The 20879-nt window shown below is 36.4% G+C and overlaps 3 protein-coding genes across 3 annotated transcripts; 1 reads left to right on the forward strand and 2 right to left on the reverse strand.

The window, feature by feature from the left end:
• The first annotated feature begins 244 nt into the window (after positions 1 to 244).
• On the forward strand, positions 245 to 8494 carry LOC122002787 (plant intracellular Ras-group-related LRR protein 7-like). Its single transcript, XM_042558111.1, has 9 exons — positions 245 to 654; positions 1371 to 1440; positions 4672 to 4718; positions 4863 to 4971; positions 5177 to 5262; positions 5644 to 5734; positions 7738 to 7823; positions 7967 to 8053; positions 8138 to 8494. The coding sequence occupies exons 1-9, from the start codon at positions 553 to 555 to the stop codon at positions 8246 to 8248; spliced, it is 789 nt and encodes a 262-aa protein (XP_042414045.1). The 5' UTR covers positions 245 to 552; the 3' UTR covers positions 8249 to 8494.
• A 2721-nt stretch (positions 8495 to 11215) lies between these two features.
• On the reverse strand, positions 11216 to 17350 carry LOC122002789 (glycine-rich RNA-binding protein blt801-like). Its single transcript, XM_042558113.1, has 5 exons — positions 17283 to 17350; positions 13675 to 13791; positions 13525 to 13593; positions 13339 to 13445; positions 11216 to 11934 (listed from the first exon to the last, which is right to left on the reverse strand). Exons 2-5 carry the CDS (start codon positions 13781 to 13783, stop codon positions 11401 to 11403), a joined length of 819 nt encoding a protein of 272 aa, XP_042414047.1. The 5' UTR covers positions 13784 to 13791; positions 17283 to 17350; the 3' UTR covers positions 11216 to 11400.
• A 1190-nt stretch (positions 17351 to 18540) lies between these two features.
• On the reverse strand, positions 18541 to 20548 carry LOC122002788 (COBRA-like protein 4). The gene is made up of 6 exons (XM_042558112.1): positions 20359 to 20548; positions 20198 to 20277; positions 19628 to 20084; positions 19403 to 19547; positions 19056 to 19333; positions 18541 to 18971 (listed from the first exon to the last, which is right to left on the reverse strand). Exons 1-6 carry the CDS (start codon positions 20417 to 20419, stop codon positions 18682 to 18684), a joined length of 1311 nt encoding a protein of 436 aa, XP_042414046.1. The 5' UTR covers positions 20420 to 20548; the 3' UTR covers positions 18541 to 18681.
• Positions 20549 to 20879: the final 331 nt, after the last annotated feature.

Here is a 20879-nt window from a genome sequence, read left to right on the forward strand (position 1 = left end):
CAAGTTATAAAAAAAATAATATAGAAGTAACTAGTAAGATAGAGTTAAAATAATTTACTCAAAATTAATTTGATTAAAGTTTTTATGTTATGTCATTTGTGTCTACACTACTATAAAATATATGAGCGTACTATTTTATTTTATTTTTTAAAAATATAGGCTGGGCGGATGCCTTTTTAATTGATTCCCTAAGAATTCTATCTTATTTCGAGTCATAGAATTATAAAATGCCCTTGAACGATAAGGTAGTCCATTGCCCTCGACGATAAGAGTGGGCCCAAGGTGTGAGGGTAAACTGAAAGAGTTTGAAAATTTCAAGGGTATTATTGTTGGCGAAGGTGAAAGTTAGGACTAATTTTAGCCGATCCTCCGGCCTCCGTCCCTATTTTAAGTCGCCGGAAGGCGTCGAGTAAAAGGGGAGTAGTTTTGCCCTCGAGTGTCGCAGTTCGCCGAGGCTCGAGGGGAGACATCGCCGAACAAAGCGAAGTTAATCTGTGGCGAATCGACGAGCTCAATCTTGTTTCGAACTGAGCACGTTAAGACGCTCCTTTGATGGGGTGTTGCAACAGCAAAGGCGCCGGGGATTCTAGCGCCGGTCGGGTCGCCCGATGGCGATCGACCGGCATCGTTGCTCTGAGAGACTCCAAATTGAGAGTATGTTTTTCTGTTCCCTTTTCCATTGGTTTCTAGGATCTTACAAAACCTTCCGCATGCAATTATAGCTCTTGGTTGCCTTCTGGACATGGAAAATCAAATATTTCAGAATCCAGAATTCTATATTTTCCCCTGTTTTTCATGGTATTGTAACCCTTGCTAGTGTTAGATGCTTTCATGTTGCTGGAAGGATTTCTGTTTCCGGTACATAGACTGTCTCCCTTTTGTATACATATTATGGTCCTCGACGCACTTTCTGGGAAGAATTCGGTCTTGAAACCTATCTTAGAAGCCATGGTTTAGGTGGATATTTAATATGATTAACTGCAAAGTTGGACATTCTATATCTTTGCCACTTAGTTGTCCGCACGAGGGCATAATCAATCCATTTTTACATGATGCAATGGAAAATGAGTGTGAGTTTTACTAAGAAGACAATTCTATGAGAAAAGATCATATGAATTGGTTTGTCTATATATTATGCAATTGCCATTATATGTGTTTGTTAACTATACTCATGCTTCATGCTACACTCGTCAATTTACTTTAAGTAGAGGTATACATGCACATACGCCTAAACTTTTACATAAGAAATGAGTATGCAAGATTGACAAACTTACATATAAGTTGATGAGTCATATTGCAAGAGGAAAATTGACTACACTTCTCTTCTGATATTGCATTATGATAACGCCTGTTCTAAACTTCTTTTACAGACGTTACCAAGTGAGATCCTTGCAGTGGAAAGTTTTGTTCGTACTCTTGATCTAACAAACAACAGAATAAGTAAGTGAAGGTTTTAACTTTGTCTGTTTCACTATATTCATGATCCTTGAGTAACTTAAATTATCAATTATGTTGATCATGACTACTTTATTGTACCAGTTCAAATGTTGTATAAGGTAGTATCTCAGGCCACATCTTTAACACATTTAATACTAGTTCTTTGTTTACAAACAGTTTCACATAAATTTATTAATTGGTATGCAAAAACTAAACATTATTCTTTTACTGTCTAAATGAACTGGCATAACCAAGAATATTAAAAACTATCATGAATGATTATTCCGTATTAGGTAATTGGGGGCATTAGATATAATTTCTTTCGAAAGAGATTATTACATATTGTTCTTATGGATTGTGATTACTTTTTTTTTTCTTCAGCAAGTTTTTGACAAGAAAAACAATGATACATGTTGTATGCCTATTGTAAACTTGATGGATGAGCACGTATCTTATAGTCCTAAATTTAGGTAGCTGGCCAATATATACTTAAGAGTCCTCAAATTTTCACCTCGTGTATGGAAGGGATAGTTCAAACTTCACTAGTGGTTTGAATTATATTGTATATTTTTGAATAATCAACTTTAGCAATCAAACACAAAATGCGCTACTCTATAACAGAAGTCTAATTGGTTGACCACTTCTCTCTACTATGAAATCTCTAATTTATAAATTTATATTGTTAGCGCCTCACAATTTATTTAGAGCTATATGTTAAAAAATAATTGACATTGTCTATAATTGAACATAAAGGCACCCTTCTCTAGTACCATTCATAGTCCAATTGGATGCTACATACCCCTAAGCCTTGAATTTCTAAGAAATGTCAGGATTTATGAGTTGTTGTTGTTAATGCATATATGTATTTGGATCTCCATTTGGACCAATTATTTATAATGGTTTATGAGGTTACATGAGTTAATCATTAATGTGAGCTTAGGCTTAGCATTTTCATGAAGATGTTGTTATGCCTATCAAGTCTGATGGGGGTTTCAATTATATGTGACTAAAGTTCTAAGCAAATGAAGGACAACTACTAAACAATACAATGGATGTGACTAGAAAAAGAAAAGTTACGCGATATATTGCAAAAATCTTGTCAATTAGCCACAACTTGAGGACAAAGGTTTTATTATCCTTAATGGGTGAGCAACCTTGACACTGAGTTTAAATACTGCATTCAGAAAGTTCACAAGAGGCATTTTGATGTTATATTTGACATGATTTGGTTGGGTCTTTCATGGGTCTAAGGCTCACTGTATATAGCAATTATGGATTGGGATTGAGTCGTTCCGAGATGTACATGGCATCTAAATAAGAACTGTTGGTAATGTTACTTATCATTCTAAAAATAAATTTAAATATGAAGAGGTCATCGTTAATTTAATCTTGAGTAGCCTTGGTTTTATAAAGTGAGTTTATCTCTTATTCAAACTTTCAATGAGTTGACCGTGGGCCTTGACTTTGCATAAACTGAAGAAACAAGCATTACTCATGTTACAAGAGAGAATGGTGAAGGTAGATAAATACACAATGAAGATTCTCATGATACACTGTCAATATAAATTTGCAGCTTTCTGTATGAGATTGCTTGACGAAATTGTTCATGGTGTGGATCAATGTGATGGCATATGTATAAAACCTTGGTTTAACAATCAATGAGCTAGTGCTCCTATCTTATTTCTCTTGTTTTGATTGGATGTTGAGATTTGGATTCACAAATTAGAGACTATCATATATATGATTACGGGCTTAAGTAGGAAATGCTAGCACATGGTAAGGCTAGTGGTATATCTCATGTATGGATCTCCTCCTATGCTGTCTTAATTTGCTTTAGTTAAAGATGATTTTGTTTAGCCATCATGAGGATGTAAATCTTTGTAGGTGGAATATAGTGACATCCAAATATAGTGCCTCATTAGAAGCAGGAAAATATGTTTTTTAAGCTTGATGATTTATTAGCATTTTGCAACATGGTTCTAGACCCATCTTTAGAATGTTTCTATTTTCTTGTCTACCTTAGTTGTGACTTGTGACATTGGATGTCTAAAAGCTTACCATCTTTGTAGATGTAGAAAGTAGGCAAATGTAGAAAACGTAGGAACATTTTGATTGATATGAATCTCTTGTTTTCTTGGCTTCTCAAGTTGCATATGATAGATTGTTTATATTTGGGATTGGACCAGTTTCAATTTGTCATATTGGTTCAAGGCAAATTATTACATGTTGCATTGGAGTGTTTGGCAAAGTAACTTTTTTGGCACATTAATGCAGTAACATAAGAAACTGATCAAGAATAGATTTCTAGAAAAGGAACATAACATTGGGGACATAGAGAGGGAAGGATGGGTTACCTTGACAAGGCGAGAGCACGTGTTGTAATCGGTGTCCAGATTGTTGATGGAGGTTATCTGTGCAATGCCTACCCACAGTGGTTGGGCCACTATGGAACAACAGACAGAGATGGGGACAGGGACGGCAGAAGCGGCATGGAAAATGAGATTAGGTAAAGTTTTGATATGTGAACCAAGGTAGAAGGCCATCAACAAATCGGAGTGATTCGAAAAATAAAAAATAAAATTTTTTAGGCCTTTTTATCAAATCACAATAATTATTTTTTTATTGAATTAGGCGCATATATTTTTCTCTTATTGTCCATAATTTTTACAAAATAAGGAATCAGTGTAGAGAAATATTATCATGTATGCTCATGATACAAATATCCACTAAGACAACAAAAATCCCATATTCTATTTATATTTTTGACCAAATACGTCAATAAAAGATCACACTGCCCTTTTCTATTTATATTTTCATTAGTCGATATCAAATGCCCAAAATACATTTGTGCCACATCGAATTTTAATTGATTTGCCATAATCTTCTTGCTATTTTTGAATATGCTCAAATAGGTTACAATTACCATGACCTCGTATTTAACATCTTGGTGAAACATTGACTGTTTACATTTTGAAGTTCTTCTTCCATTGGACTATGATTTTCGTTTTTGATTTTTTTTTTTCTTCTGTTTTCCAGCCCAGCTATTTGGTCCATTAATTTTCTGTGTTTGATATAATTTACTAAAAACAATTGCATTGCCTTGACTAAACTTAAAATGTGGATTCAACAATGTGAATAATTAAATATTCGTTATATGTTCTAACCTTTTAACTTTATTGTTGTCTCTCTCATAGAGAAATTTCAAATTTTAGCCGTGTCATTGTCCTTTTGCAGATGAAGTAACACCAGAAATCAGTAAACTGGTTAATATGCAGCGTTTGGTGAGATTATCTTTTTATGGTTCCTTTTTTTGGCATATCGTTGTGATAATTGGGTAATAGGGAAAATTCTCCAGTTATCAGCTTTGAGAGGCAATATCAGATAGAAAAACTTAACTCTCCCCATGGAATATATGCCCTTTTCAGGTTTTAGCCAACAATCAGATCGAGCAACTTCCAACAACAATTGGAATTCTCCGACAGCTAAAGGTCATCATACTTGATGGCAATCACCTTACTAACTTGCCCGATGAATGTAATTTTCTTTTTACAGTTACTATATGAAGAATATGAAAAATAGTTCAAAGACTCATTTTCAAAGTTTGGCCAGATAGCTTACACACATGCTTTTGTTTCTTTTTTCTAGATTGAATAAACTCTTTACACTGACTATATTGTGCTAGACTTGTTTTTGTATATTCATGGTTGTAATCTTGTATGGCATTCTCTTTGGTTTCCAGTGGGTTTTCTTTCCAGACTGGAGAAGTTATCCATCACAGGGAACTCATTGGTTTGTCTGCCCAAAACCATTGGAAATTTGTGTAATGTGAGCATTCTTGATCTACGTAATTCAATACGAGAAAATGCAATACAGTTTCTTCAAATGCTTCACACAATCAGTGAATCTGTTGTGACGTGGTACTGAACTACTGTGGGATACAATCATATACTGTACATATGATGATGGTGGATCCATATATTTCATTAATGTCTCATTCCTTTCTTAAAATACTTTGTTTTAAGAAACATGTTTCTATGATAATGAGAATTGTTGCTTGTTCGTCTTCAATAATGGCATTGATGCTATGCCTATGTAGTTTCCATGATATTCAAGTTCAAGTTAGAACCATATGTTCGTGAACTTCAGCGGTTTGTTGGTTGTCTATATCTTTCTTGTGCCACTGATCTGTAATGGAAATGATCACAGTTGGTGTTGCTAAATGTCTCAAGTAACAAGTTGAAGTGCCTTCCAGAATCAATTGGAGGGTGTATCTCCCTTGAAGAATTACAAGCAAACGGTAGTTTTCTTGTCATATTGAATATCACTTTATGATGAATTGTAGACCCTCATCTTTTTCCTGATAGATTGATAATTTTGGTTTATGTTCTTCAGATCTAAGTTTGTTTCTCATTCTAATTTATACTATTTTGCTGCATATGATCTGCTACCCTTATTTTGGCTGCCCATGATGTTTCTACGCTGCAAGTAGATAGGGATGACAAGCTGCAATATTTGTAGGATACTTCCACCTAACCCTCTTTACATGGGTTCAAATACCTAATCATGAACTTTAGATTGAGTTCGGATAGTTATATTGTATTGATAAATTGCGTTTGAGAGAAATTTGGGTTTGCTTAAATTCATAACAGGTATTCCCATTTATCATATTTGTATAAGGTTCAGTAATAAGAATTCTCAGACTATACCCTCCCTGTTGCAATAACTTTGTCATCAACCAAGGTCATACTTGCTCTCTTATTTTTCTACTTAATGAAGGTTTGATCACTCATAAAATGTGGATGTGGAAGTTGTTTCTTTGGGGAAAAAAGTTTGTAATGGAGTTTCCTTATGACCTCTTGGTAGGATCAATGCCTCCTGAAAAGAATCAAATGATAAATGTAATGAGCAGAGGAGTTAAAGGTGGGAGTCCTTGTATTTCATGTTATCAAACAAGCAGTGATAGGAATCTCTTCGACACTGGCAAAGAGTCCATGTGACAAAAATGAAGATTTTTTAATTGTTCTTTGTTATCAAGGTGAAGATAAGATTCAAAGCATTGTAGATAAGTTTTGCAACAAGATTTTGTCCCCTAGCAAGTGAGAATGAAATCTATGTTGAGATGTAATGATCTAGATGAAGTGATCTGAGGCCTGGAACACATAATCAGGAATATATGGAAAAAACAGAATGATACAATGGCGTTGACCACAATAAATCTTGTGTTGTTCAATGAATTTGCACTAAGTGATCCAGGAGTAGATGATGATTCCTACATAGAAGAAACTCAAAGATTTTTTACATTTTTATCTAGAAGTTTCACCAACATGTTGATTTTCAAGGCTCTGATAATGATTCCTTGAAGGTGAACTCAGTTTGGTTTGAAGAGAACTAGAGAAAAGTTGATTCTTGGAGGACATCGTTGGGAAACCCAAGATGTTGATTGATGTTGGACTTAGCACACCATTGATGGATAGCCCAAGATATTGAGTGGTGTTGACTTAGCACACCATTGATTTTATCTTTGAGACCTTAGATTTTATCATTACCTATTCTTGAGATGTTATAGCTTCCTTTTGTACATGGTATTCTTTAGTTAGCAATGTGGACTAGTGGACGTCTCTATGTTCTGTTATAAACAAATTAAGATGTGAGACATAATGTGTATTTTTGGGCTTGTGCCTTGAGTTGTTGAGTGCTATGCTTGTCTCAATGATAGTTGGAGAGGAAATGAGAGGTGAACCAAATGGTGATGTGAGTATGCTTGTCTCAATGATAGTGGACGTCTCTATGATCTAATGTGTGACGTGAACCAAATGGTGGTGAGTGCTCAAGATACCTCTTTTGAATGGTTTCCTCTCATTGAGGTCTAATCTGTCAAAATGTTAGTATTTTCTTATCGGTAATGCTACTTTTAACCATACAAGTGTTGATATGTTTTCACTATGCTAAAGTTAGAAGCCCTTCCATATCCAACACTGCAAAGTTGAAAACGTTTTGATCTAGCAGTTTCTTTTATGTGTTTTTTCCTCATCTATTTTCAATAAGTGATTTTGGCTTAGACACTCAATTGGAAATTCCCTGTTGAAATGGTTTCTCTTCAGAATGAACTTGCTCCCACTTCAAAACATGCTTTTCATGAATATTTACTTGTTGATCGTGAACTTTTTTTTATTAAGTTTCACGCTTGTATTAAGCAATGTTTGAAAGCTGGACCAACCTTGCGGTACTGTCTGAATTAAGGCCAGTTTGTCTTGGAAAATGCTTCTGTACCTAATATTTCCTTTTCAAATTTATTTGCAGGCAATGTAATAGAAGAATTGCCTTCCTCAGTCTGTAACCTTGTTCATTTGAAGTTGCTTTCATTAAACAACAACCTTATTCAGCAGGTATAATGAACCAAAATATGTTCACAAAAGCCAAAATATATTTATAATGCTCCTTTTCGAATGATTGTTTCTTAACAAGATAATTTGTGTCTATGTATGCTATATATTCATATTTGAATGTACTGATTCCCTGGTGTCTGCAGCTTCCGCAGGATCTTCTAAAGAGCTGCAAAGCTTTGCAGAATGTTTCCCTTCATGAAAATCCAATATCCATGGAACAGTTCCAGCAAGTCAGTCTCAAAACCTAGTTTAGCTGTATGATTTAAGAAATTGTATTTCTTGATAATGAAAAGTTCAAATTAATTTGGATGCAGATGGAAGGATTTCAAGAGTTCGAAGCAAGGAGAAAAAAGAAGTTCGACAAGCAAATCGATTCAAATGTTATGATGAGCTCGACTGGACTAGATGAGGGCCTCGACATATAAATTTGAGATTGTGATTGGGTTCTGTGGTGGAATGAGATGACATGAAATGAAATGATACAAAAGCTAGGATGATCGTTGCAATTATTGTATTTTGATTTAACTACAATGGAACGGTTTTGCAAGATAAAGTTGAATCAGCCACTCATACTTGAATAAATGTTTGAGATGTGGCTTAAGTTTAACTCTATTTTTAACTTGTATTTTGTATTAAATTTTTATAAACAGTCTGTGGTATTTGTTAAAACATGTACTTGAGCGTAAGTGGAGTTTCTTCTTTATATTTAAGTAAAGTATGTTCGACTAAATTTCACTTAATAATGCAGGATGTTGGAGCCTCGACGGGTGTTAGGGAACAAATCAGATCGTCTGTCCTAAGATTCCCGTGTCTCCTTACCGATCAAACATGATAGATTAAAGGATGTAGTGCACAACATGAGAATGTTATGCCTATCTGATTGGCGAGGGGATAGGGGGACATGAAAATCTTAAACAGATGATCTGATCTCGTTAGGGAACGAGTAAGAGGATATGATTCGAATCCCATTATAATTAATAATCACTTAATTTAGTGGAAATAAGGTAAAAACTTACTTTGAAAAAAATTATCCATTAAATTTTACTGGACTAAAATGAATTTTATTGATAATTTACTAGTTAAATTTAATTTTAATCGATAAAATATTTATAAATATTGTCCAAATAAATTTTGATTGGTATCATAATCATTTATTGGCGGAGATAAATTTTGATTTGTATTTTTTAAATTTTTTATTTAATTGGGTTTCTCTCTTCTTCATCAATGTCACCGGCACCCTCTCCCTCCACTACCACGGTGGCAAAGATTTTTTATAGAAAAATCAAAATAAAATTTACCATAAAAATGTGCTTCTACATGAATAATAGAAAACAAAAATACAAATACATCATAACGAACAACCATCATAATAATAATAATAATAATAATAATAATAATAATAATAAACAACTAAGACTGAAGACAAGATTCTATTTATTGCTAAATCTAGAACCTGTGAAAAGACTAATTATTTCATAAGGATTATAAAGCTATAGTAATATTTGTACAGGCAAGTGAATTTGAGCTAGTGGGTTGATGATTTAGTAATCGGTCAGGTTCTATTGGTAAAAAAGTTCTTCGAGCCAAACTGAGCTCAACTACATGGTGTTAAAGTTTATTTATTAAGATAATTGAGTCAGATCTATTTTAAAATGAATTACGGTGTTCAAATAGTTTTTAAATTTCTGTTTTTTATGAGTTTCAAGTTGGTTCATTATTTATTTGTTTTTTTTAATTAGCACCATATCTTTAATTTTTCGGACCAATTAATTTTATATGAAAATATTCATGAAAACTCATCTAAATGACCAACATTCTTAGATTCGTTTTTTCTAGAGGAAAAATCTCTTGAGTACACCCAGTTGAGATTCAAATTTTAAATCTCTTAGTTATTCAATGGAGAGTCTAATTATTGTACCCCAAGGACTTGAGCTTGATTCATTTAAATATTATTAAGTTCTCAATTCAAATTTATTTGATTTTTTGAAAAATTTATAATTTTAAACTTATTTGATTGGTTATTAAATTTGATAATACAAGTTTGATTGTAGAGTTTTATTGATGAACATGATTCAAAAGATTTGTTCGTATTCACAATTAATTATTTATCTTTTGATAATCTATGTATCAGCTTTTGGAACTAACTAATTTTAAAGGTGATCGGTATACTGCCGCGAGAATTTTCCATTGGCGATCAAGATCCAGATAAATCCAATAAGCACAAATAGATCTTGATGAACGGCTAACATCACAAGTGATTCAAACACCATTGGCGTATGATATGTCCTATGAGAGATTTGAACTCTCGTTGTACAGGAGTTCATCCTACCTCGTCCCCTTGTGACAGGAAGTTGGCTAGTACATGGGATGTTGTCACCATGAGATTTGGGGAAATAAATTCCTGGCTAACAGTTAGGTTCTTGCCCTCCTTTATACACTCGAGTTAATAACCAAATATGATTTACTTTCTTTCACATAATTTAAGAACAGATTCTGAAAGACACTGGAGATGGACATTATTATCTTTTATCATCATAAGCCAAGGGGCTATTATGTTTAAATTTTTTCATTACCAAGTCGAACATTAAATTTGGTCATGAACATTTAGTTAACTCACAACCCTAATATTTAAGTATATTTAAAGGACATTTAATAAACAGATGAAAATAAAAATAACTGAAGGCACCCTTTGATAATTAGTGCTTTACAAATTTCAAATGCTTCACTTAAATTTCACTTTTCACAAATTGTGAACTCAGATCGAGAGTTTCCCTAAAACAAAACACGCACACACTGAACAGCAACAGTTGGATAAATACACATCATGTCTTATAATCAGTGTGAACTGCTTTTGATTCACAAGGACTGTAAAACATGGACTAAAACATGTATGCATTTCTAATGATAATTTGTGATTGAAGTTTGTTTTGGATCATTCAAGTGTTTTGAGTTAAACCATTTTCTACAGCCAAGACTCTTTGCTTCAGTCATGTCTCCAGTCTTCGTCGGTTTCAAAATAGCTTCTGCCAATTCTTTCTCCAAGATCCTCCTAGCAGCCACCGGAATAGTTGCTCTGGCCTTAAACGACTGGTAAAGGGGCCATCAAACTGAAGAATCATGCAGCACAATATCTATCTTGCATCTTCAAGTGCTCTTATTCGATCGAGATCACAAGGTCCCAACACATATCCAAGCAAGACTAAGAAATGCGGACTAGCATGCAGCCTGCCCAGTATACAGAATACAAAGATTCAAAGAACAAGCGAGTAAAACATCGAATAAAATTGCAAAATTCAGGGAAAACAGAAACTGAGATGAATCATAAACAAATAAGAGCAAGAATCAAACAACCCTTGTTTGTACATTCGATCTGTAAAATCCGCTAAAAGAAATAGAGACAAATCGATCAGTATTTTACGATTAAAGAGTGGAAGAATCTGGTTTTGGATAAACCTTGAAACCAACAGACAACTATTAAACAAATAGGTGAAATAAACATGTCCCATCATCGGCAATAAGTTGATATTTATTAGACATTGAAGTTCGGTATAGAAAAATATAAATCGATGTTGCCTGATCAGCCTTGTTTATTGGCATAGTCATTAGGCTCCTCATCATCGTAATCACGGGAACTATCCCAGGACGCTTTTTGATCGTTGCTGAAGTTGGTGCTGTATTGATTGCTTTCAAAGCCACCACTCACACTGCTGTCAAAATTTCTGCTGCTGCTGCTACCGTAGCCATTACCACTACCTGCAACAGCACCTAAATTATTTCCAGCATTATTACCTCCATATCCACCACCACCACCACCACCACCACCACCACCGTAGCCACCTCCACCATAGCCGCCGCCGCCACTATAGCCACCTCCACCAAAGCCGCCGCCGCCGCCACTATAGCCACCTCCACCAAAGCCGCCGCCGCCGCCACTATAGCCGCCGCCACCACCACCATAGCCACCTCCACCATAGCTGCCGCCGCCGCCACCATAGCCACCTCCACCATAGCTGCCGCCGCCGCCACCATAGCTGCCGCCGCCGCCACCATAGCCACCACCACCCGTTCTATCAGAAGCATAGTTAACTCTTACCATCCGTCCATGAAGATCCTGATATGGTAAATTCATCAATGACATTAGCAATATAATGTAAAACTTAACATAGCACAGAGGACAGTTTCATAATGCCCCTATCTGAATATTGAGATTCAGTTATGAGCCATTTGAGAAATGACATTTAAATTAAAGTGAAATTCTTCAAGGATATTGTTATATCCCAAAAATTTGACTAAAGACAATATTCGTGACTTTTTAGTATGTAGCAAGTGTATTTGAGGATATAACAGTAGCAACTGCCAAAGCTGAAATCAACTTGGAATAGCAACATTAGCATCACCAGAAGTATTAATTTCAACTGTTTGAGGTAAGTTATGTGGATGTTAGCTCTTGGTTGTACTTTATGCAATATCCTCTTCCTTCTAGGAACCAATCATCCCTATTCTCTTCATTCCTCCCTCCTATGCCGTCACATCCAACACTCTTCCTTCTTTATCCCCTTCACAAGACAACCACCATTATCTATTTTTTTCCCTCTTTATGTTGCACTTTTTTCTAACTCTCATTTCTTAAGATGAATGCTTTGTTTTTCTGAATGAACATGAGTGATAGATTTGTGCAGCTAAACACCATGGCATATTTTCTCTATTTGAGACAGTATAATCATAAGTAAACAGGAAAATTGATTAAACTGTCAACATTCGTTGCCTTTCTTATTGCCAGACTTGAACATTTGACTGATAAATCAGTTCACAGGTTAGATCTTATGTAATGTTTACTTGGAGGAAGGGAAGGGAAGGAAAAATAGAGGAAAGAGAAGGGGAGGGAAAAACCCAGTTTGTTAACTTGGATGGGCTCGGAGAAAGAAATAAAGATTAAAAGAGGAAGGAAAAAAGATTGCTAGCAATCACCTCATCTTTTTTTTTTTACCAGGGTTCCGTCCTGTGAGGTAAACATTGTCAATGAAGCAAACATCTTATATTAGAGAAATACGTACATTTCTCTAGATTAAAACTTTGTAGGTCTACTGATGCTAGATTTTTGGTGTTCTTGCTATGTGACTGTCTAAATCAATCATAATTTTGTCTGTGAGAAGCAAAATTAGCCTCAAAACCTTGGATTCTCAAACAGGGAAAGTATAACTAACACATTTAGCATGGTTAAAAACTGGTGTAAGTGGTGTGAACATTGATGGGTTGTTGTGTTGCAAAGAGGATTTGGTCTCAACCATGTGAAAGAGTCCACTCAGGGCATGGCAAAAAATGGTGTCTACTAGCATATGATAGTTAGGAGGAAATAAATGATGTGCAATTTTAATCTAAAGAGGCAACATAAATCATATGAATTACAAAAGGAAAACACAGACAAATAGTTTTGCATATACCACCTTATTGTTTACATTTCATTTAACTAGCAAATAACTGAAACTTGTTGTTTTATTTCATATAGCCAATGTACCTTCCCATCCAAGCCACCAATCGCAGCAGAGGCTTCTTCATTAGATGTAAATGTAACAAATCCAAACCCCCTGGACCTCCCAGTTTCCCTATCCATGATAACTCTAGCTGCAAACGAAAATCAACATGAATTATTTCCATGCTGTAAAAGGTGCTATTGAATTTATATGGTAAAACAATCACTTGCCTTCTACCACTTCACCATAACTAGTAAATGCTTCTCTCAGACTTTGATCATCAGTTCCATATGAAAGTCCTAAGTAAGCATATAAAAGATTAGAAGTTAAGCATTACTTCAATTTATAGACTTGAAAGGCTTGTTAGTATTAAACCAAACCTCCAACAAAAACTTTTGAGGAAGACATGCATCTTGTTGCTTGAAAAAGTGATGATCCGGAAGTTATTGATTTCTTCAACAAATTACCAATTCTATTGGTAAAAGCCATTGTTCAACCTGAAAATGACAAGGGAAATAAACAAAATCAAAATTCATCATAAATTGCCATGTTGAACACAAATATTCATGCAAAAGAGAAAAAAAAACAAATTAATGGAAAAAATATCTAATAATAGACAAGAATGGGCCAGATAACACCGCTGCAGATGGAATATATATTTCCCAACAGATTAGAGATTGTAGTTGGGTTCAAATGTTCAATGATGTTGTTCTTTTCCATGAAGCTCCTCCAGGTTTCTTGACAGATTCAGAATTCTAGTTCGAATTCGATGATTTTCCTCTTCATGTTGGAATCTGGATGTTAATGCTGCTTTGCTTTCCTTCTGTTGCCGTAAATTTTGTTAACTTGGGAGGTTTAGAATCAATTACAATATTGCGCTCAATTCTTTTATGTTGATGGAGTTTTTCTAGCATAGACGTAAGAGGTTGCAAGAAGTTTCCCTAGTAGATATGGGTGAGCGTTTTTGGGTAGGTTTGCAGCAAGTGTCGTCTGTCATCTTTGCTACTGCACAAGGTTCATATGATTTCTGCTTCATTTTGGGTAATATCGTATGGTTTTCAGTGGAATGCTTTGTTTGGTTGTGAAGCAATGGACGGAATTTGGTGGTGGTATATGGTTTCAATTTTTTTGTCCATGGTTCTGTGATTGTTCGGTTTTAGTTCTTGGACAAAGAATGACTTCAGTTATGGTGCATGTGATCCTTGAGTTAATGTAGGATCGTATTCTTCCTTGTTGTACTGATTTGGAAAAGAGGGTTGGGTTATGATACGGTGTGTTAATTAATTTCCTTTTTCTCTCGATGTAGATTTGGGGCAGTTTGGATAAAATCTGAATTTGTGTCGCTTGATGTAGATTACTCTTCCATTATTTCTCTTAAGATACTTAGATTGAATATGCATTTCTTGAAATTCTAATTTCCTTTTTCTCTCGATGTAGACTTGGGGCAGTTTGGATAAAATCTGAATTTGTGTCGCTTGATGTAGATTACTCTTCCATTATTTCTCTTAAGATACTTAGATTGAATATGCATTTCTTGAAATTCCAAATAGATCACAGTATGATGGTATAGGAACTATGCACAATTATGTACATGATAAGATATGTTTCGATTCATGTGTTCTCTAAATGGCTAGTTAGATGGTTATGCGCATATGTGGTGACAGTACGGGATGAGTGCCTCGGGATGAGCTCCGGAGAGGGCCCTTCCAAACATGACTGATAACGTAATTTATGTTGGCTTTGGCTACACGACTGCACGTTCTCCTAGGAGGTACCTCTAGGGACATGATTATGGACTGGATGACAGGCTCAAATGGTGGTTACCACATGTCTGACATATTCTTCCTTACTAGCTGTGTAGGTTCTTTTACCTATTGTGCTTTACTCTATACTGCATTATAGTTTATATTTTGTGCCTACTCGCTACTGCTCATGTTTCTTACGGATATCATATTCGTCATATTGAGATGTACTTGCTGGGTCCATAGACTCATGATGTTTATGATTCAGGAGAGGGAGACACCTCTCAAGAAGTTATGGAAGGCATGCACGTGGAGTAGGCGAGCAGACGAGATGGTACCATGTCACACTGTCCGGAGGCCCTTAGGAGTGTTGTGTAGGCTATTGTGCTCTTATGAGTCCTTTCCTTATTTGTACTAGATGATGTGATGGTGCTTCGATGTCCCTTTTGCTAAACTCCTTGGGTTGAGATGCTACTGCTTGTGTTGAATTTGTGGTGTACGCAAGTTGAGATTTCTATCATAGTTTCTTAGCAGCAAAGGTTTAGAAATTGTTCTTGAGTGAACATCTGTCTGCAAGTGATTGGTAAAAGCTAAAAAAAAAACAAAGAAATAACACCGCTGCAGATGGAATATATATATATATATATATATATATATATATATATATATATATATATATATATATATATATATATATATATATATATATATATATATATATATATATATATATATTTCATTTTCATCCATTGTTTCCTATGCTTTCTACAATGATGGATCCTCAATCTGTCTTATACTTCCTATAAATGATGTAAATTTTCATAAATTTATTTATTTTTACCAAAATAATGTTTGTGTATAATATAATATGCAACCCAGTCACTACATTGCATTTGCATTATGCAAACACCTATGAAGATGCCAATGTGGTCGTCAATAAAATTTAAGATGTCCATAAACAATAATTTGCACTTACCTAACATAATGATATCAACTCTTACAAATAAACAAAAAGAATAGTGCTTAAGAATTTTTTTGTTCAAATTATTAATAGCGAATACTTAGACACCTATTGTTTCTTTCTTAGTCATCTCTTACCTTTCAATTTAATTATTTTCTAAAGTCTAATCATTAATCCAAACTAGATAAATAATCCACTTCTAGTTCAGTAAAATTACACACATACTAAGTCAAAATGAAACGTTAAACTAATTGATATAATTGGAAATAAAAGTCATCTGTATTTATCTATGTAGCTACAAGTAATATGGGAATCACTTCATCTGTGTGCATATTATACGGGTACATAAAACACTTTCAAAATAGAATCTTTAGAGTGCTTGAATACAATTTAAGAATCCCCAAGTGAAAGATGCATCCTTAATTGTTCTTAACTAAACTCACGGTATTACATCCACAGGCATAAAATCTTGACACGAACTTGTGTCTCATAGGAAATCAGAAAAAAAAGGAAGAAATATGGGATAGGATGATCCCTTCAAGTGGATCTACATCTAATAATCAAAGCCATTTGATTAGTTAATTTTATTGTTTGCCTGAAAATGTTACACTATAATATATTATAGGCATATATAAGTATAATACTTTGAATATATTTGGAGGGAGCAGATCTCCTGGTATACTTTTTTTTGGACTAGGGGATGGGCCACTTGCAATTGTGGCCGGATTGTGATTGCGATCCAGCCGCAATTGATTGCGATCTCTCCCTGGGTCCATTGTCCCCACCAAATTATAATTTGGATCAGAGTGGGCGGACAGAGGCAGCCCCCCTCAGCGCCCAGCAACCTAGACACTTGCCCACTTTCAGTGGACTCTAGGCGGCCGGAGGCTGATCCAACACAAATTATAATCTGGTGGGGATGGTGAACCGAGGGAGATATCGCAACCAATTACAGTCAGATTGCGGCCACGATCCGACCGCAATTACGAATGCTTCATCCCTGATCAACTTTTTTGTGGACAAGGAGATCTGATCTCGTATTTGGGGAGATCAAATCAAATCTACCTTCTCGCCACGTCAAAGAGATAAATCAAGGAACCGAATCATCATAAGTAAAGTAAAACAGATACAATAGACAAAAATCAAAGGAAGAATTGAACTCCGCGACCAATAAGGAGCAAATAAGAAAACGAAGAACATTGCAGGTTGATCGTAGACTTCAATTGACGAACAGAACAAGAATTGGAAGAAAGAAAATTCAGGGTTTACCAAAAGTTAGATTTACCTTTGGGTCGCGGAGCGATCAAACTTTCTCTCCGCTCTCCAAAACCCTACTCGTTTCGAAGGACAGGGTTGAACCGATGGCGGCCCCCTTTATAGACGATTTGAATCAGATCCAGACCGTTAATATACGGAGGAGGATGGATAGCCGTTGGATGGCTGATAGCTCAGGACCCAGGACTCTGGAGACACAGTTGTTCCTGAGGAACGAGTTACTTAAACGATACCAACGAGAGGGTTGTAGAACGGTGCGTGGATCGAAGGGAAGTGACTTGAGGCGATTGAAGAGGTGGAAGGTGGCCGAGCTACCGACGTTCCGGCGATCACGGGGAGTTCGGTATGCTTTCGTTGCTTCGCCTCCTTAGACCTAGAAATTGTGATGATCCTAAAAAATTGATATATGCTCGAAAAATCATGCCTTTTACACTGTCTGATATTTTGGATTAACGAATCAGTAAATTGTGTAGCCGAATTGTTGTGATCTTGATTACGTATTATTTCTATTGCATTATCGCATCGCAATGCTCACGTTAGGTGAAACGTATTTGAGAGCTGTATAATGATCTCTTTATTGATAAGCGATGAGTTATTGACTGTGTTAGACATGAATTAGGAATGCTTTCTGAAAAGAATAACAGGCTGAAGCTTTGGATCCTTGAAACCTAATCTATGAAAGTTTGAAGTAGACATTTGTTGAAAATGGAGATAGATTCTCATAGTTGAAGTAATTTCGATTGCATCATAAACAAGTTTATTTATCATGTTTCATTAAAGTTAATTTTATTATTCTCTTCAAGCTCTCGGTAGGAAATAGATTGCTTTGATGCAATTATAACGTACTCAGTTTTTGGAAATGAAAACTAGGATTTATCTTTAGTAAGATGGAGTCTATTGAATGATTATTGTGAGACAGTATACATTGCAAATAATAAATATATCAAATGTTCTTTTGGTGTGGATTATTCGGAGTCTATTATGATTAGTTGTGACTTGTGAGTGGTTGATTTTGTGCTATTCAAACTTAACCTGAACATTTAGTGTGAGCAAATTGCATTATGTTCCTCGGTTCACAACTTAAAATGATGGCTAGATAATGACCCGTCTAGCGAGTAGTTTTATTGCTGTATTAAATGTGAATGCTTCTCTACTTTTTCAGCTATTATCTTCAGAAACACTGTTATGAACTTCTATATTTTATTAAAGCAGTTTGAGATGCCAAATGGATAATCAACAACAACAAGATACAAATGAGAATCGAATAATGGCAACTGAAGAATCTGTGACTTCTTTCATTTCTGCGCTTTCAACAAATAAGGCCAACAGAGGGAAAAAAATTTGGAAATTTTGGGCATCCCAGTGGGAGATGCAGCCTATTTACACTGCTCAAATCACAATTGCCTAGTCTACCAAATTGTCAACAAGAGCAGCGGAAACAACACTGTTGCGAAGTTGTGAAAGCCAAATCTAGAGCTCACAGGGGAAGAGTTCGGCAAGTGGGGATAAACATCTGGCGGTGGAAGCATGCACTCATCGCCATTGAAATAAACTTTTCGGGGGAATGCCCATCCTTGCTTGAATGTGAAGGTATTCACGTCCTTTTTCAGGAGCAGCTCAGATTGAACATTGCCGTAAGTTCCAGCCTCCATGAGCAGGTCATTGTAGTACTTCATGCCATAGAACATGCCGGTGTCATCTACAAGCAGAAGCATGATTTCAAATTTGAATGTTGCCAAAAGCCAAAGCAGAGGGAAAGTATCTGTGCATCCTGTCCACTTACTGATGGATGGGTATGGCACGAGGGGCTTGTACTCGAAGCTGAAGACCTCAGTGACATTGTCAAGGTTGGGGTGTTGAACCACAAGCGTCCACTGGGTGTAGTTCATGCGGTAATTGAAGTTGGAGATGGCAATCTTGGCACGCCAGTATTCCTTGTAGTTGATCTTTACGTGCCAGTGGACACGGACAGGGCACATGTGGTGCGTGCATTGCAGCAAAGGTGAGTTATCCTTGCTGGGCGTGTTGATCCCCGGCATGGTTATTTGATTGGAGTCACTCCTGTATCATCATAAATTAAAACCTTGAATTTCTAGTAGCTTAAACTTGAAGGGGAGTTAGAACATATACTCGATGCAGTTTTTGTTCTCGCAGCCGCAAGCACAGGACTGGCAAGGAATGATGGTGTCGTTGTAGAAAGAGGAGAAGGAGACGCAACATGATGGGTGCTTCGATGCCAGAATCTGTGAGTAGGTGCAGGTAACCTTCCATGTCACTGCACAGCAGAACATGATTCATCAGCGCGATCCATTGTCTTCTCCGATCACACAGATTACATGAACAAGATAAGCTTACTGAGTGCTTGAGTTTTGCGACGCTTATCAGGAGTCCAAAATACGGTCGAAGGCACAATCTTGGCTGGTCCGCAGGTGTAGCCAGGTCCTGGCCCGAGCAAGGTGAAGTTCTTGGGCAGCTTGACAGTCTTGTTAGATGTGCCGGAGAGTCCAACACTGACCTGGAATGCTGAAACTGCGGCGGCAGGGTCCTGGCCGTAGGACGCGACCACTCCTCCCTTGCAGCAGTTAGCAATCTGCTGGTTGTAAGGGACCCCTGGGAGCAGGTCCACCACGGTCGGAGTTCTCTTGCAGCAGTGAGGGATATTTCCCTTGAACTTGGTGCAGTCTCCTTGGTCTGTGGTCTGAGCACCCACCATGGACCAGATGACCTCTTTCTTCGCCCACGTCCACCCCAACGTCCACCCCGGGCTCATGATGTGCCGGTACATTTGGAAGTTGTTCAGCATCACCATCGCCTTCCATCACAAGTATAAAATGGTATGTGAAACCACACTTCTTATTGATGTTTGAATCTATTTTTAGTTTATTTAGAAGCCTGAATTGCAAAAGGGACTAGATTGATACTAACCACGTAACCGTCAGGAGTCCATGAAATCACATCCCATTTGATGGTAATGTTCCCGGTCGGGTCCAACGGATCGAAAGCCACTGCTTCATCAAAACCAATAGCAGAACTAAGAAACACAAACCTCACAATTGCACCTCAATTCGCTTAGAACAAAGCAGAACCTGCACAGGAAGACACCAACACGAGGGCGAAGAGCAAAAGGATAAACCCCGATCCCCTCATGGAGCAACTCAAGCGCGATACCACAACCGTGAAATCTTCGTCTCCAACCTCCTGCTGAGGGAATGAAGTGATCAGTAGCGGGTTTGGGGAGCCTTTAAAGACAAGAAGGCCAACTATTGAGCCATCACTCACCTACAGGTTTGTTGGCTAACTAAGAAGTTTAAAAAGCCTTCTCTCATCTCTGTTCTTTCCTTCCATCTTCGCCGCCATTTCAATGTTTTCTTTAATTGCCATCTAATTTCTCTTCTTTGAAGCAATGTGTTTGGTGTGGGAAATCTGAAGTGTACTTCTCAACGGTTGTTGGTTCTCTGATAGAGACAAGCATATCAAATTTATCAACTAACAATAATAGTCATGAATCATTCTGCAAATTGCTTATTTCTCTAACAACTTAGGCATTTAGAATAATCAGTAAGAATCTCTAATATTATATAAAGGTGAAGAATGATCATCTGATACA

The sequence above is a fragment of the Zingiber officinale genome, chromosome 7A, assembly GCF_018446385.1.
Source record: "Zingiber officinale cultivar Zhangliang chromosome 7A, Zo_v1.1, whole genome shotgun sequence".
NCBI lineage: Eukaryota > Viridiplantae > Streptophyta > Magnoliopsida > Zingiberales > Zingiberaceae > Zingiber > Zingiber officinale.

Coding starts and splice junctions, on each gene's coding strand:
- LOC122002787 (XM_042558111.1), top strand. CDS start 553: ATGGGGTGTTGCAACAGCAAAGGCGCCGGGGATTCTAGCGCCGGTCGG. Junction 4,719..4,862: donor TGGTTAATATGCAGCGTTTG/GTGAGATTATCT, acceptor TGCCCTTTTCAG/GTTTTAGCCAACAATCAGAT. Junction 5,735..7,737: donor TGAAGAATTACAAGCAAACG/GTAGTTTTCTTG, acceptor ATTTATTTGCAG/GCAATGTAATAGAAGAATTG.
- LOC122002789 (XM_042558113.1), bottom strand. CDS start 13,783: ATGGCTTTTACCAATAGAATTGGTAATTTGTTGAAGAAATCAATAACT. Junction 13,594..13,674: donor CTCAAAAGTTTTTGTTGGAG/GTTTGGTTTAAT, acceptor ATGCTTACTTAG/GACTTTCATATGGAACTGAT. Junction 11,935..13,338: donor TTGGTGGCTTGGATGGGAAG/GTACATTGGCTA, acceptor TTACCATATCAG/GATCTTCATGGACGGATGGT.
- LOC122002788 (XM_042558112.1), bottom strand. CDS start 20,419: ATGAGGGGATCGGGGTTTATCCTTTTGCTCTTCGCCCTCGTGTTGGTG. Junction 20,278..20,358: donor GTTGGTGTCTTCCTGTGCAG/GTTCTGCTTTGT, acceptor TTGATGAAGCAG/TGGCTTTCGATCCGTTGGAC. Junction 18,972..19,055: donor CGTGCCATACCCATCCATCA/GTAAGTGGACAG, acceptor TTCTGCTTGTAG/ATGACACCGGCATGTTCTAT.